Source organism: Chiloscyllium punctatum, chromosome 40 (assembly GCF_047496795.1).
Source record: "Chiloscyllium punctatum isolate Juve2018m chromosome 40, sChiPun1.3, whole genome shotgun sequence".
Classification (NCBI taxonomy): Eukaryota; Metazoa; Chordata; class Chondrichthyes; order Orectolobiformes; family Hemiscylliidae; genus Chiloscyllium; species Chiloscyllium punctatum.
Genome location: NC_092778.1, coordinates 36,094,777 through 36,111,020, shown reverse-complemented (window position 1 = coordinate 36,111,020; position 16,244 = coordinate 36,094,777). Strand labels below are relative to the sequence as shown.

Sequence of the window (16,244 nt, the reverse complement as noted above, 5' to 3'; positions counted from 1 at the left end):
CTTCAAATGCTCCTTATCGGTTAAGTGTGTTTCTTGTAACAAGGTTACATTGACCCTCTCTTTTCTAAAGCTTGACAGTATCTTTTTTCTCTTAATTGGTGAATGACTCCCCTTAACATTCCAGGTGCACCATTTAAAAGAATGGCTAGCCATGATCGTCCGAAACAGTCTGTGACTCCCGGGAGGAAGAACTCCACTCATATCGAGTGAAAACCATAAACAGTTCATATAAGTTTAAAAATACAACTTCCAAAACTACTGATTCAGAACTTCTAATAACTAATTAATCTGAAGCACTGCTTGATATCTTAAAGAATACTGGATCCCAAGCTCTCTCAATCTCTTCTTGATGCTGTCGTAGGACTTCCTTTTCCGGATCACCGCCGCTGAAAAGTCTTGAAAAAACATGACCCTGGAGCCCTTGCACACCAATGCCACCGGATCCTTCACTTGGGCTCTGGAAACTTCCATGACTCTCTGTTTGTCTTTATAATGATGGAACCATACCAGGACAGGGCGAGTGCGCTGGTCCATTCCTGACCCTGACCTTTGTGCCACGGTCTGGTGAGCTCTCTCAATTTTTATGCTTCCCTTTTCAGCCTCCAAACTAAGAAATTCTGGGAACCGCTTCTCAAAGAATTCCACTGACCACTCACCTTCCATCCCCTCCGGTATGCCAACGCCACAAAGGTTCTTTATTCTGTCCCTGTTCTCAAGACCATCCACCAGGTCCAGCAACCCTTGGACTTGTGTTTCCAGGGCTTCAATCTGACTTTTGGATGAATCAGCCTCTGCCTCCACCCCTGTGGCCCAGCGCTTAAGCTCATCAGTCCTTTTCCCCAGGTCTTGCTGCATAGTAAAGACTGGGACCAACTTTTCCTTGATTTTCTTTTCAATCTGCCTCCCCAGGACCTCACAAGATTTGCTAAGTTCCTCAACCAAGGCCTGGTGAGTAAGCAAGCCTGCTGCTTCAGTGGCTTGGGCCATAGCCCCGGTCTCGGGTGAACTTCCTCCTTTCTTCGGCATTCTCCCGCAGTAAAGATGAAGGTAATTCTAGTGATGGAGAGGGATAAGTGTGTACTACAGGGCAAGAGTTATAGCTGGGGGCAGGGAAATTATGATGCGTTGAGGCATGACTTAGGATGTGTGGATTGGAAAAGTAGATTCCAAGGCAAGAGCGTAATTGATATGTGGAACTTGTTCAAGGAGCAACTATTGAGTGTCCTTGATAAGTACGTACCTATCAGGCAGGGAGGAAAGGGTCGTGTGAGGGAGCCGTGGTTTAATAAGGAGTTGGAATCCCTTGTTAAATGGAAGAGGGCAGCCTTTGTAAAGATGAGGCGTGAAGGTTCAATAGGGGCGATTGAGAGTTATAAGGTAGCCCGGAAGGACCTGAAGAGAGAGCTAAGAGCAGCAAGGAGGGGACATGAAAGGTCCTTAGTTGGTAGGATTAGGGAAAACCCAAAGGCTTTCTATAGGTATGTTAGGAATAAAAGAATGACTAGGGTAGGAATAGGTCCAATCAAGGATAGTAATGGGAAGTTGCGTGTGGAGGCTGAAGAGATTGGGGAGGCGCTGAATGAATACTTTTCGTCAGTATTCACTCAGGAACAGGACATTGTTGTCGATATGAATACTGAGGCACGAATAAGTAGAATGGATGGCTTTGAGATATTTAGAGAAGAGGTGTTGGAAATTCTGGCAAGGGTGAAAATAGGTAAGTCCCCTGGGCCTGATGGCATTTATCCTAGGATTCTCTGGGAAGCAAGGGAGGAGATTGCAGAGCCATTGGCCTTGATTTTTGTGTCCTCTTTGTCGACAGGAGTAGTGCCAGAGGACTGGAGGCTAGCAAACGTGGTTCCCTTGTTCAAGAAGGGGAGTAGGGATAATCCTAGTAACTATAGGCCAGTGAGTCTCACTTCTGTTGTGGGCAAAGTCTTAGAGAGAATTGTAAGGGATAGGATTTATGCACATCTGGATAAGAATGATGTGATCAAGGATAGTCAGCATGGTTTTGTGAAGGGCAGGTCGTGCCTCACAAACCTTATTGAATTCTTTGAGAAGGTGACTAAGGAGGTAGATGAGGGGAAAGCGGTAGATGTGGTATATATGGATTTTAGTAAGGCGTTTGATAAGGTCCCCCATGGTAGGCTACTGCAGAAAATACAGAGATATGGCATTGAGGGTGAGTTGGAGGTTTGGATTAGGAATTGGCTCTCTGGAAGAAGACAGAGGGTAGTAGTTGATGGCAAAGGTTCATCTTGGAGTGCCGTCACTAGCGGTGTTCCGCAAGGATCTGTTTTGGGACCATTGCTGTTTGTCATTTTTATAAATGACCTGGAGGAAGGGTTAGAAGGTTGGGTGAGCAAGTTTGCGGATGATACGAAAGTCGGAGGAGTTGTAGACAGTGAGGAAGGATATGGCAGGTTACAGCGGGATATAGAGAAGCTGCAGAGCTGGGCAGAAAGGTGGCAAATGGAGTTCAATGTAGCTAAGTGTGAGGTGATTCACTTTGGTAAGAGTAATAAAAAGATGGATTACTGGGCTAATGGTAGACTACTTGGTAGTGTGGAAGAGCAGAGGGATCTTGGTGTCCATGTACACAGATCTCTGAAAGTTGCCACCCAGGTAAATAGTGCAGTGAAGAAGGCATATGGCGTACTGGCTTTTATTGGTAGAGGAATTGAGTTCCGGAGTCCTGAGGTCATGCTGCAGTTGTATAAGACTCTGGTGCGGCTGCATCTGGAATATTGTGTGCAGTTTTGGTCGCCATACTATAGGAAGGATGTGGAGGCACTGGAACGGGTGCAGAGGAAGTTTACCAGGATGTTGCCTGGTATGGTAGGAAGATCCTATGAGGAAAGGCTGAGGCACTTGGGGTTGTTTTCATTGGAGAAAAGAAGGTTTAGGGGTGATTTGATAGAGGTGTACAAGATGATTAGGGGGTTAGATAGGGTTGACAGTGAGAACTTTTTTCCACCTATGGAGTCAGCTATTACAAGAGGGCATAGCTTTAAATTAAGGGGGGGTAGATATAGGACTGATGTTAGGGGTAGGTTCTTCACTCAGCGAGTCGTAAGTTCATGGAATGCCCTGCCAGTAGCAGTAGTGGACTCTCCCTCTTTATGGGTATTTAAGTGGGCATTGGATAGGTATATGGAGGATAGTGGGTTAGTGTAGGTTAGGTGGGCTTTGATCAGCGCAACATCGAGGGCCGAAGGGCCTGTACTGCGCTGTATTCTTCTATGTTCTATGTTCTATGTAAGTAAAATTTTCAAGTACTATAGCTGTTTTACTGTGTTTTAACTCACAGTAGCATGGATGGGATAAGCTCTAGCTCTATCCTGCTGATGTTGTGGTGCGGAGCCCAGCAAACGTGATGCTCCTAGTTCGCCGTCATCTTGGATCCCAGGCCTTGAATTTTAACAACTTGGAAAATAGTCCCTGAAAAACCTAAGTTTGTAATTTAGAAAGTGAGTCAGAATAACACCTACCAGTTTAAAGATTTCTTAGTGTTGGAATTTTTAATATTTTTCCTAATCAGGATTTGGGATGTACGCAGTTAAAAATCATACAACACTAGGACATAGTCCAACAGTTTATTTGGAATCGTTAGCTTTTGGAGTGCTGCTCCTTCATCAGGTGGTGTTGTGTGATTTTTAATTTTCCCAACCAGGTTATTTAATAACTTTTACTGACTTCCAGCTAAGATCAGTTACCTCAGCAAAAATCAAGATATCAAACCCAACACTTTCCTGCCTATATAATATTCTTTGCAGCAAATAGGTTGAGGGAGATGTTTTGAAGTGGTTTTTAGTCAGACTCTACTGTCACTTTGTCTCTTCCAGGGATAATAGCCAGGGACTCTTTGCCAAATTCTGCATATCATCATTCAGTTTATGTTAACTTCCTAGAAACAAATGAAACTGGGTGTTCCTTGCTCCATAAGAGTTGCTCTGAGTCTTGTCTTGCTGACATCACACTTTAAGGTGACTTCATTGTTGACATCACAGCTTCTCAGCACTGCTGTTGTTGTCATTAGCTTTTTTATTCTAGTGAAAACTATTTCTTGTTCTGTGCCGAAGTACCATTGCACATCCTTAGCAGTGAAGTTGTGTGCTTTGCTAAATAATTATAAATTCAGTTAACCATTGCTCTCTTTCACATTTGTTAGTTCATGTATTTGTGTGACATCTCAATGTATCAGTTTGCAGGTGATCCATTTACTGTCAGCACATGAGCTATGAAGTTAATTTCAGGCAGCTTCAAGTGTCCCTTTTTCTTGTTCAGCTTCAAGTTCATCTGGTGGTTCCTTCTCGTAAATACACCAGATTCTGCCCATGTCCTGTGATGGTTTAATCCATTGTATCTCCAGATCCATTGACTCAGAGTTCCTTCATAATAGTTTATGATCTGAGTAGATTACTGACTGCTTTCTGTCCTGATACTCTTCTGGAGAATTGGAAATGTCAAGGGGCATGTACAATCATCTGTAACTTCTAAACAACATCCAAAAAGTAGTTAAAAAAACTTACTTTCATCACGTTTTACATGCTAGTAATCATCCTTTACATAGAGGGTAGTAAAGAGCTTTGGTAAGTTGAAACAAAATTTCTACAATGAGATAGGGAGGTCTCTTTAAAGCTCTTTTGAAATCTTTTGCACTTTATTTGAAATCCTACACATTCTATCAGTTTTCAAGCTTTTTTCTTTCTACATCCTATTAATCCACTCTATTAGAGTTGTTCTTGAATACTCCTTTCTTTTCCAGTTCCTTTATCTTGCATTTTAGGCAGGATTGAGGGCAGTTGAGGGCAGAGTACAATGGGATCTTGATCAGATGGGCCAATGGGCTGAGGAGTGGCAGATGGAGTTTAATTTAGATCAATGTGAGGTGCTGCATTTTGGGAAAGCAAGTCAAGAGCAGGTTTTTACTGTGTGTTAAATGTTTTTGCAGTTTCTACATTCAACGTATATCAGTGAGTAATTATTCTAAGATTGCCAATGATTATAGTAAGTTAGTCTGTGTTGTGAAGAAGTTATCTGTTGTCAACTATCTACCACATTGTGATATCCTGAAACCACAGTTCACAGTAGGATCACTGATGGCTGATGACCAAATGGGTAACAGGCTGGAAAACAGCTAGCCAAGGTTGGGAATAAAAACATCAAATATTCAGATAAAACAAAATATGCTCAAAATATGCAGCAAGTCAACAACTGAATGAAAAAAGGACAGGTATGCATTTTGAGTACACAACTCTCAATAAGAACTGTATAGGGAGATGGTCTGGTCTACTTGATGCTGCTACCATCAAAAGGCATCACTGTGTAAAATTACATATGAATGGTCAGTTAAGCAAAGTACTGCAGATCTGCAAATGTGAAGGTATAATTTCACAGCATGCCTAATGTAGAGAAGGACAGGAAATTGGAGAAATTAACTAAAGACTTCCCAACTCAGGGTGGGTTCCACATGTTTTGTTGAGCTTATGTCAATGCAGTGGAATAGCATTACAAAATTTCATGCTCTCTTTTTTTATCATGGATCCATGGATAACAATCAAGGAGTGAACCAATATTTAATTTAAAGTTCATTTCAAAGTTGAAACTAGATTACTTACAGTGTGGAAACAGGCCCTTCGGCCCAACAAGTCCACACCGCCCTGCCGAAGCGCAACCCACCCATACCCCTACATTTACCCCTCACCTAACACTACGGGCAATTTAGCATGGCCAATTCACCTAACCTGCACATCTTTGGACTGTGGGAGGAAACCGGAGCACCCGGAGGAAACCCACGCAGACACGGGGAGAATGTGCAAACTCCACACAGACAGTCGCCCAAGGCTGGAATCGAACCTGGGACCCTGGCGCTGTGAGGCAACAGTGCTAACCACTGAGCCACCATGTCGCTAACTACTTACACTTACATAATGCCTTAAAGCAGAGATACAATTTCAAAATTTGCAAACCACACCAAATTATGGAACTGTCGTAAAATACGAGAAGATATTAAACTTAATGAATGATATGTGTATAAAAGTAAAATGACCTTTATTATGGATAAGTGAGATAGAAACATAAAAACAAAGAGACTAGGAGCAGGAGTAGGCTGTCTGACCAGACAAGATTGCTCCACCATTCAGTAGGATCATGGTTGATCCTCTATCTCAACGCCATATTACCGCTTACTTTCCATACCTTTTGATGCCTTTAATGTCGAAAAAAACCCGTCTTTTTCATGAAAGAATAAAAAGACTTCTAGCCAAATAAAATAGAATACTAAAATTAATGTGTTAAGCTATTACAGAACATTTATTAGATCCTATTTGCAATATTGCATATAGTTGTGTCAGTCAGGAAGGAACACAGATGATTTACTAGATTTTTGAGAAGATTTGTAGCTCAGATTGAGGTTCTGGATGTAGGTTTGCTTGCTGAGCTGGAAGGTTCATTTCTAGGTGTTTCATCACCCTATTAGGTAACATCTTCAGAGTGCCTCCAGGCGAAACACTGTACATGATTCCTGCTTTCTATTTATATGTTTGGGTTTCTTTGGGTTGGTGATGTCATTTCCAGTTCCTTTTCTCAGGGGGTGGTAGATAGGATCTAACTCGATGTGTTTGTTGATAGAGTTCTTGTTGGAATGCCATGCTTCTAGGAATTCTCGTGCGTGTCTCTGTTTGGCTTATCCTAGGATGGATGTGATTTACTAGATTTCTCCCTTAATTGCTCACTAAATGGCAGCAAAATGAAAGAGTTGGTTATTGAATTCAGGAAGGAAGATGGAGGGCATGCCCTTGTCTACATCAATGGTGCTGAGGTGAAGGTGGCTGAAAGCATCAAGTTCCGAGGAGACAGGAACAATCTGTCCTGCTCCACCCACATTGACACTATGGTCAAGAAGGTACAACAATACCATTACTTCCACAGGAGGCTAAGGAAATTCGGCATGTCCATAAAGACTCTTCCCAATTTTTATAGATGCACCACAGAATACTATCTGGATGCATCAAGACTTGGTATGGCAACTGCTCTGCCGTAAGGAACTATAGAGAGGTGTGCACACAGCCCAGTATGACACACAAGCCAACCTTCCATCCATTGACTTCATCTATATTTCTCGCTGCCTCTGGAAGGCAGCCAACATAATCAAAGGCATACCCTTTATCCCCAACCTGGTTGTAATCTCTTCCAAAATCTTCTGTCAAGGCAGAAGATACAGAAGCTTGAACACACCTACCAGCAGATTCAAAAACAGCTTCTTCCCTGCTGTCATTAGACTTCTGAATGGAGGTCTCAAACTTTAAATTTAATGTTGATCTCGCTTTTTTGTGCACCTTCTCTTCAACCATAAAATTGTATTCTTTGTTTTGTTCTACTACCCTCATGCACTTTATATACTATGATCTGCCTGTAAAGCACGCAAAACAAAACGTTTCACATTATCTAGGTACATGTGACAATAATAAATCAAATCAAATAAAAAAGAATAATATCAGACCTTGAGAGTTATGCCTATCCAAAAAAAATAATATAAACTGAGTCTCCAAAAGAATATGAAAGCAATTGACAGGGCAGATGGAGTGAGGATATTTTCAGGTGCCATAATAATGAGTCATGAATCTTACAGGAGATTTATGCAGAAAATGAAATCTAGATTCTGTGGGTCTCTGCTGGGGTAATCAAGGTCAATAGCACAAATGAAGTTAAGGAGGAGCTACATAAGTGCATGACAACAAAGGTAATGGGAGAATGCTGTTAAATGAGATGGGTTGGAAGCAAGCTGCTCTGCAGCAAAACCACCATCAGGTAGGGATATCTTGGACAGCACCACCAAACACATCTTCCCTCACTCTCCCTGTCTGCATTTTGCACGGATTGTTCCCTCTGGCACACAGTGGTCCATTCCACAATCACCAACAGCACCCCTATCTCCATGGCACCTTCCCATTTAACCGCAGAAGGTGCAAAACCTGCTCCTTCACCTCATCCCTGCTCACCATCCAAGGGCCTAAACAGTCGTCCCAGGTGAAGCAGTATTTCACCTGTACCTCCTCCAATTTTGTGTATTGCATTCACTGCACCCAATGTAGCCCACTCTACATTGCAGAAACCAACCGCAGAATGGGTGGCCGCTTTGCGAAACACATCCGTGCGCAAGCATGACCCCGACCTTCCTGTGGCCAGTCATTTTAACACAGCGTCCTGCACACATGCCCACACATCTGTCTTTGGCATTATGTAATGCTCCAGTAAAACACAGCGCAAACTAGAGGAACAACATCTCATCTTCAGACCAGGCACTTTACAGCTTTCTGGACTTAATATTGAGTTCAGCACCATTAAACTGTGAACCATTTCTTTCTTTTCTTTTAACTTGTTATCATGTCCTCCCCTCTCCCATACTGTCCTTTCAAATCTGACAGTTAGACACACCATTGTTCTGCCATTCTCACATTCTGATCATTTAATCTGAACTATCAACATCGCGTCAGTTTAGGTCGTAAATTTGCTCGCTGAGCTGGTAGACAAAGGTGGACAAAGTTAAAAATCACACCAACATCAGGTTATAGTCCAACAGAATTTGGAAGTCGAAGCTTTCAGAGCACTGCTTCTTTGTCAGGTAAGTAGCGGGGCAGAGTCATAGAACACAGAATTTATAGTAAAAAATCAAAGTATCGTACAGTGACATGCTTGTAATTTTGAAGAAGATTTGTAACTCGGCTTGTGAATCAGGCTGTAAGTTTGCTCGCTTAGCTGGTAGATTTATTCTCAGACGTTTTGTCACCATGCTAAGTAACACCATCAGATAAAAGTTACCAGCTCAGTGAGCAAACTTACAGCCTCATTCACAAACTGAGTTGCAAATCTTCAAATTCGCAATCACGTCAGTAGTATGATGCTTTCATCTTTTGCTATAAATTCTGTGTTCTATGAGTCTGCCCCACTAGCTACCTGACAAAGGAGCAGTGCTCCAAAAGCTTGTACTTCCAAATAAATCTATAACCTGGTGTTGTGTGATTTTTAACTTTGTCCACCCCAGCCCAACACAGGCACCTCCACATCACCCTTTCTCCAACAGCACCTGACACCCAGAACCAACACCCCCACCACCAAATTATAACATAAATGCTATCCCCTCCACACCTCACGTCAGCTCTGATAAAGAATCATCTGAACTTGGAACGTTGGTGTGCTGTCTCCCCATGGATGCTGCCTGACCCAGCTGTGCTCTTGTTGTGCTATTGGGCTGAAGAGTTTGTTTCCAATGTAAACTACATTTCCCAGGATGCAGTATCGCCCGACGGTCTGCACGGTGGATTGGTGGCTCCCAGGTCACGTGGGGAAAGGGGGTTTTGCCCATCAATTGGTCTCGGTCGGGGGGCTCTGATGCCAATCGACTGGGAGGAACCAATAGGCGGCGCGCATATGCAGGGGGCGGGGCTAACGGATCGGCGCCGCCACAAAAGGATCAGAGGCGGCCGCGCGACCCAAAAAAAAAGTGAGGCAGGCAGAGGGGAGGAGGGCGAGTCTGGGAATCCATCAGCCAGAGCGAGCCCACCGAAACCGGGGAGGCGGGGCGGGGGGGAGAAGAGAGTACCCGCCGCGAAACAGGACCTGGGACCATGATGAAGTTTCGCTTCCGCCGGCCGGGCAACGACCCGCAGCGGGAGAAAGTAAAGCTGGAGCTGTTTGCCTTCAACAAGGTGGGTGAGGGCTTGGGGGGGGGGGGATGGGGTATGTAGTGTGGAGGGTAGGGGGGGTGTGTGGTGTGTTGGGGGGTAAGGAGGAATGAAAAGGGAGGGTAAAGGTGAAAGGGGTGGTGTAGGGAGGGTGGGAGCGTATGGGGTAAGGTTATGGGGTGGGGGGGTGGGGGGGGGGAGGGGCAAGGAAGGGGTGTAAGGGGAAGCTGAAAGCAGGAGGGAAGGCCAGATGGGGAAGGGGTTTTAGAGGAGGGATTATGGGGGGAGAATGGTTGTAGGGAGTGGAGGAGGGGGTGTAGGTAGGAGGGGTGATGAAACTGTGTTTTAGCCTCTTGCAGAACTAATACTCCAGTGGTCTGAACTACTGACCTAAAGATGTGTTCAAAACTCAGCATAACAGCTGGGGAATTTAAATTCTGTTGAATGAAGCCAGTTTAAAATGGTAGTACCAGTAATGACAGCCATAAGACTAGTAATTATTGTAACGACTAATATTGCTCACGTTAGGGGAGGAACCTGCCATTATTGTTGCTTGCCTGTTGTCATGTACAGGCTTACTGTTCAATTGTCCCTTCCAAACCACTTGCTTGTAATTATGAAGGCAACTCATCGCTTCCTTTTCAAAGGCTGTTAGCCACATACAATAAATGATGGCCTGATCTCTGCTCCCATTGTGCCAATGCAACAAATACTTGATAGCGGCCCCACAGAGCCGTTCCTGTTCCTTTGCAGCCAGTGTTCTGATTAACTTTGCCTTAGAGGTGTTTCATCTCCACCTTGGCTTTAACTTCAATGCTTCCTTTTTTAAAAAAAAGTCAGGTTTTGGTTATTGTGGGATGCCTGGCAAGGCTGGTTCCTTTTGGGAAAGGAGAGAGCTGCAAAGGGATCATGTGTCCTAGCTGGTTTTAGAGTGGCAATGATTTGGTGGTGTTCAAGTTTCTTGACCAGCTTGATTGCTACATGTTTGCCTTCATAAAATAAGGTATACTTTATGCATTAAGTATCTATGTTAATACATTTCTGTAATGTCCAACTTGAGCTGCTTAGTAAAAGTATAAAGTCATATTTTTCTTTTTTCCGAATTGAACATTTGGGTGCCTCCATCCAAATTCAACATTTGAGAAATTAACAAATGTGACCAGAAACACTATACATTCTGAAACAGTGGCATTTCCTCCGTGTGCTTTAGTAATAGATACCTCAAGCTTTAGTGTACACACCCCTGTAGCCCTGGACATTGGAACATGCCAGTTTGTACAGCATTTGATAGCTGGTAACTTTGCAATGGAAAATCGCTTTGGGCAAACCAAAAAGTATCTTTCACTGAGTTGACGGTCCTCCAGGTGCAGAGGTTATCTCTGAGCACTTCAGGTTACAACTTGTCAAGCAAATCATAAATATACATTTCCTTCCTTGCAGACAGTGGAACATGGATTTCCAAACCAGCCAAGCTCTTTAGCCCATGATCCAAAGCTACGGCTCATGGCCATTGCAACCAAATCAGGAGCTGTGAAAATGTATCCTTTTTTCAATTCAAAAAATATTTTTGATCTGCATAAAGGTGAGCTTTAACACTTGATAAAAAGCTTCATGAAGCAGCAGATGTTTGTGTAGATTGGAATTGGAGTAAGCTTTGTAAGCCAGGGTAACCATCATCCACTGGGAAGCATGTATGCTGATCTGACTTGTAACCATGTCAACAAGCTTTTTCTTGTGGGAGTGACAGAATTTAGAATTAACTTTTGAAGCATTTTGTTGCCATTCACTTATTTACTAAAGTTTAAAACACAGAAGCAATTTACGATTTCCCAAAATGATGTTAGAATTTGGCAACCACGCCTTTTGAGAAGATGCTTTAGTATTTTGTTCTTCTCGTTGCATTTGAGAACCCATTGTGTAGTCAGGCATTTTGTTCAGAGTGGTCAGTAACTTGCAGGTTTATTGAAAAATGTTTAAAGTGTGTTTTTTGCCTTCTCCAAAATATTGTAAAAGGGCAGATCACATGTGAGACAGGTGAGGCTAAGTTCAGTTAACACAGCAAATAGAAGAGCCCTCTTGCAACAGGCGCACGATGACATGACTGACTAATTTAGCTCCCCGTGGGATTTGATCAATGCTTCCCTTTTTTTTGGTGTGTACTGTTATTAGTGCAATCTCAAGTTGGGTGAAGGGTATTCTGGCTGTGCCTGAATATTGTGATTTTGAAAGCACTTGGTGATATGGGAGGATTGCTTACAGATGGGATTCAGCCCTTGGCTCAGGGCAGTTCTTTCTATCCTCTCCGGAAACAAGAGGTAGTATGCACTCCCTCGTGGCTGCTGGTAGTAAATGTGACCTGGAGAGAATCCTGAGCATGTGGCCAGCAACACTTCACTTCAGTCATTCCCATGGTAACTAACCAAATCTTTCTAAGAATAGAGAGAAGAATGCCTGCCTAGTTTTACATGGGAGAGTAGTTATAAATATTAACATTACCTGGGAGAGTCCAGCTTTATTTGTACCTAGATGGCTTGCTAGCGAATTAATTTGAATGGACAGAAAGGTCTCTGGGTGCTATTAGTTGGGTTTGCTGAATGTGTTTTGCCTGTTGGGATATTGTGATTTGTGAGATTTTGCTGTTGCTGAAGGTTTATTTTCTGTGCAATCAAATTGTAAATGTCCTGTGTGAGTAAATTAAAGCTATTGTAGATGATTGAGGCAACTTGAATTCATTTCTTCATTTTTTGTTTTTGTAATTCCATCTTCGGTTTAACAGTAAAAATAAACCACTAAAGGAGAATTTGTACTGAAAATTTAAAAAAATGCAACATGTGCAAAATCCACATGTCTGTTCTGACAAATATCGCTTTGAGTGCAACCTGGTTGCAGATCCGAATATTGTCTACAGAGGAAGACCAGTTGAATTGTAATGTTAGAGTGGATGTATTGGCATTTCTCTCATCACTGCACTGCTGAAATCCTATTGTCAGTGTTACTACATATTTTAAATGGACCATGAAACGTGCAGTTTTCAGAACAGCAAGCACAGTAAACTTAGTTGCTTCATGCATGACATCCAAAAAAGATGAACCATCCAGAATCCATTATTTGTTGATTGACAAGGCTGCATTAATTGTTTACAATGTTAGCTTCACTTCAATAATAAATAAAATTGAGGCAAAAAGCTTTGAGTTAGCTTGATCAAATAAATGTGTGCAGCAGAAACTATTAGCTTAGTCTCCCAGAAACTGATCTGAGATTTACTAGGAAGCTTAGTTTTTGATTAACAAAAGCTTAGATTATGACGGCAGGTTACTCTAAGAATGTTTGTCTACTTCTACTCCAGACAATTTGGAAATCCTTATGCTGCTTTATATTGATAGTTAATCAAAATTGATGCATAGATTTTGAAAATCAGTAACTCTTACATTTCACAAACTTTTAGAATATAGATTCAAGACTCTGATTTAATGTCTGTGTCTTTCAGCAATGAGTGCAGCTTAGATCCTGTTTCAATCTGGTTACTTTGATACCATGATAATTGCATGTTTGTCAACCTGATTTCTCCAAATTCTAATGGCCATTATGTGCAAGGTTCATCCTAACATAACTGGTGTAACAACATTGTAGTTTTGTTGCTGGAGTTAAACTTCTGGCAGTTGGTATTTAAAAAATCAGTTAACTTAAAATATCTTCAATGAAATATATGATGGCGGCCATAAAACCTCTAAATTACAATTTCACATTTCCTTGTGAAGAAAACTTCCAATCCTTCCCCAGCTTTAACCCCACATCATTGTAGTTGACACTGATGCTTTCTGAAGTTGCGTAGCAAGCCATTTCTGATGAAGGGCTTATGCCTGAAACATTGATTCTCCTGCTCCTTGGATGCTGCCTGAACTGCTGTGCTTTTCCAGCACCACACTCTACTCTGATCTCAAGCATCTGCAGTCCTCCCTTTTTCCTAGCAAACCATTCGGTTTGTTTACCGTGGGAGAACTTAATAGTGCTGCAGTGACATTTAATTCTAGTACCCATTGCTCTGGTTATATCAGCTGTTCCCTGACTGGAGAGCTTTTAAGTGCAGAATGCTTGATGGGAAAATTATTGGTCTTTGGGTAGTTTAAGAATGGCATTGCTGATCAATGAGCTGTCCAAAGAAGAGTCCCTTTGTCAATAGGAAGCTTGTGTCTGAGTATTGTATTACATCACATTAGAGTATGACTCAGAAGTTCAGTGCAACACACTGGCTCTGTATTGTTGAACAAAGCATGTACTAAGCAATCTTTTTAACAAGTTCGCAGTCTCTGTTTTGTCCTTCAATCTTTTGCCTGTTTCTGACCTTGGCAACATAAGTCTGTTAGTTTTTTGTTTTGTGACACTTGGTTTCTTGGAACCTATTTTCCCCCCATCTCAGATAATTTGCATTGCTTTCTAAAATAAATCCAGAGGCCAGTATCCCATCACCAAGTCACCCTTTGTTTACACCGTCCTCAAGAGTGATCCAGCTTCTTGAGACTCAGCTGAGTGAACATAATCTCAGCCAGAGCTCCTTGATTGTTAAGTTGGTCCTATTGGGGAACCTGGCTAACTTTATTTATATTCAAAGTGCATGTTCTTACTCCTTTTCTTAAGGGGTTAGAAGGTCTTTGTGTAGTAATTGCCTTGGCAGTTGTGGGACTTCATCAACTTGTCACTTTGTAAGTGACCTGACTTTTTGTTTGTAGGTCTAGTCAAAGTGGGTGCTAGAACACTCATTTATCTTGTCCATTTGATCTCATGGGCATGGTTGTAACTTAATGGTTGAGTGGTTTAAGGTGATAAATGCTGTTGACTGCTGAAGCAGTGCTTCAGATACAGCCGATTAAAAGGCTGGTTGAGACCTGTGTTCTACCTTCAGTGGTGTTGAAGTATAATCCAAAGCTTGATTGGTTTAAATTAATCCTAAGCCCTGGACATGATGAATTGGGACAGATGACCAAATGCTTCTCCTGAGGAGAGTTTTAGGTGTCTTGAATGATGAGCAAGTGAAATGTAGAGGTTTTTGAGGGAAAGCATTCCAGAGCTTGGGTCCAAGGCACCTATGGCATGCTACTAGTGGTGTGATGCTCCCTAAATGCTAGGGATGTGTAAGGGACTGAAACTCAAGGAGTGTAAAACAGTGAAGAAAGGGAATTGAGAATGTCAATTGTGGCATCTTCTATTAAGAGCTAAACTAAATCAGCAAGCTTGACAGATGATGGGTGAACTGGACTTGTTCCAAGTTGTCATGGGCAGAAGACTATTGACTGACCTAGAGTTTAAAGCATGAGGTTACTCAGGAACGCACTGGAATAGTCAAGTTATGAGGTAATGTGGAAAAAGGTTTCAACTAGAGATGAGTTGAAAGTAGGGAGATGTCAGGTGATACGAAAATAAAAACATTGATATATTTGGAAGCTGACTTGATCAAATGTCAGCAGGTACAAATTGTTTGGTTCAGGGTTACAGTTGACAGATGAAGTTGATGAAGGGCTTTTGCCCGAAACGTCGATTTTGCTGCTCGTTGGATGCTGCCTGAACTGCTGTGCTCTTCCAGCACCACTAATCCAGTAGATGAAGTTGCTGTCCAGGCACACTTTAGGGCTGAAGAACAAAGCTTTGCTGTTTCCATTGTTCAGTTAGTGCTTCCCAAAGGAGTCCATATTTGTGACCTTTGACATTTTTCTGATGTTGATATGTTTATCTCCCTGGCCAGCAATCTTCTACAATGAATACAGTTTTGTTATCATGTTTAACATTCTGAACGAGGTGTTCTGTTCCAAGATTTAGAAAATTATATTTATCTCGAATTAGATTCATAGTGAACCAACTGTGTTCTTCTCATTCTTATTAAACTGGTTGAAATTAACATGTGGAAAGGTGACTTAAACTGAAACACAGTGCAAACAAAGGCCTAACTAATGTTGGAAATTTCAGTCCTGAAATACACATTAATGCAGTTTTTATTTGCATGTTGCAGTGCTGTAGTGACAACATGAATATGCAGAGGCAGATGCTGCTGCCTTTTAATATATACCAGACAGGATTTCATAGTTTGGTCCATTCAGAGTATGCTTCAAAAAGTGAGTTTTCTTTTTAAGATGACTCCTCCAGTGTTCTTTCCAGGTGCTGGGACAGAGTAGGACTATTAATGGGGAGCAGGTGAATGTAAGGAGGCATGTCAGTGGCATAGCAATGCACTTCAGGTTTAATGTTGCCCTTGTCTTTAAAGTGGTTTTCAGTCTGTATTTGATGGTAAACACAAGTCAAATTCTTTCAGCATTAGTGCTTTTGATATAGTAGGTGTTTTCAGCCTTACTTTCTAAACATGTGAAATGGAGGAACTCATGAATTTGTGCTATCTAAGAAATTTTGATTGGAGCACAATGCTCTGTTTGTTTGGTTAAAGCGGTAGAAGATCACACCTTTTTTTTGTTCAGATTATATATACCTTTTGCATCTTTTTGAAGCAGTCATCGTGGTTTCTGGCAAGAATTCTGACTGAGGATGGTGTTTTTGACCATATGCTGCAAA

General features: G+C 42.0%; 1 protein-coding gene across 3 annotated transcripts in view; it reads left to right on the top strand.

The window, feature by feature from the left end:
* The first annotated feature begins 9,501 nt into the window (after nt 1-9,501).
* llgl1 (LLGL scribble cell polarity complex component 1) overlaps nt 9,502-16,244 on the top strand; it is a 95,453-nt gene continuing 88,710 nt past the window's right edge. Inside the window, exons 1-2 of one of the 3 annotated variants that reach the window (XR_011954932.1) lie at nt 9,502-9,713; nt 11,130-11,227. Coding sequence is in view for 1 of the 3 variants with exons in the window: in XM_072559554.1 (XP_072415655.1) it covers nt 9,633-9,713; nt 11,130-11,227 (179 nt within the window). In the remaining 2 variants the exon portion in view is untranslated. The remainder of the gene's footprint in view (nt 9,714-11,129; nt 11,228-16,244) is intronic. The other 2 variants (XR_011954931.1, XM_072559554.1) reach the window with 2 other exon arrangements.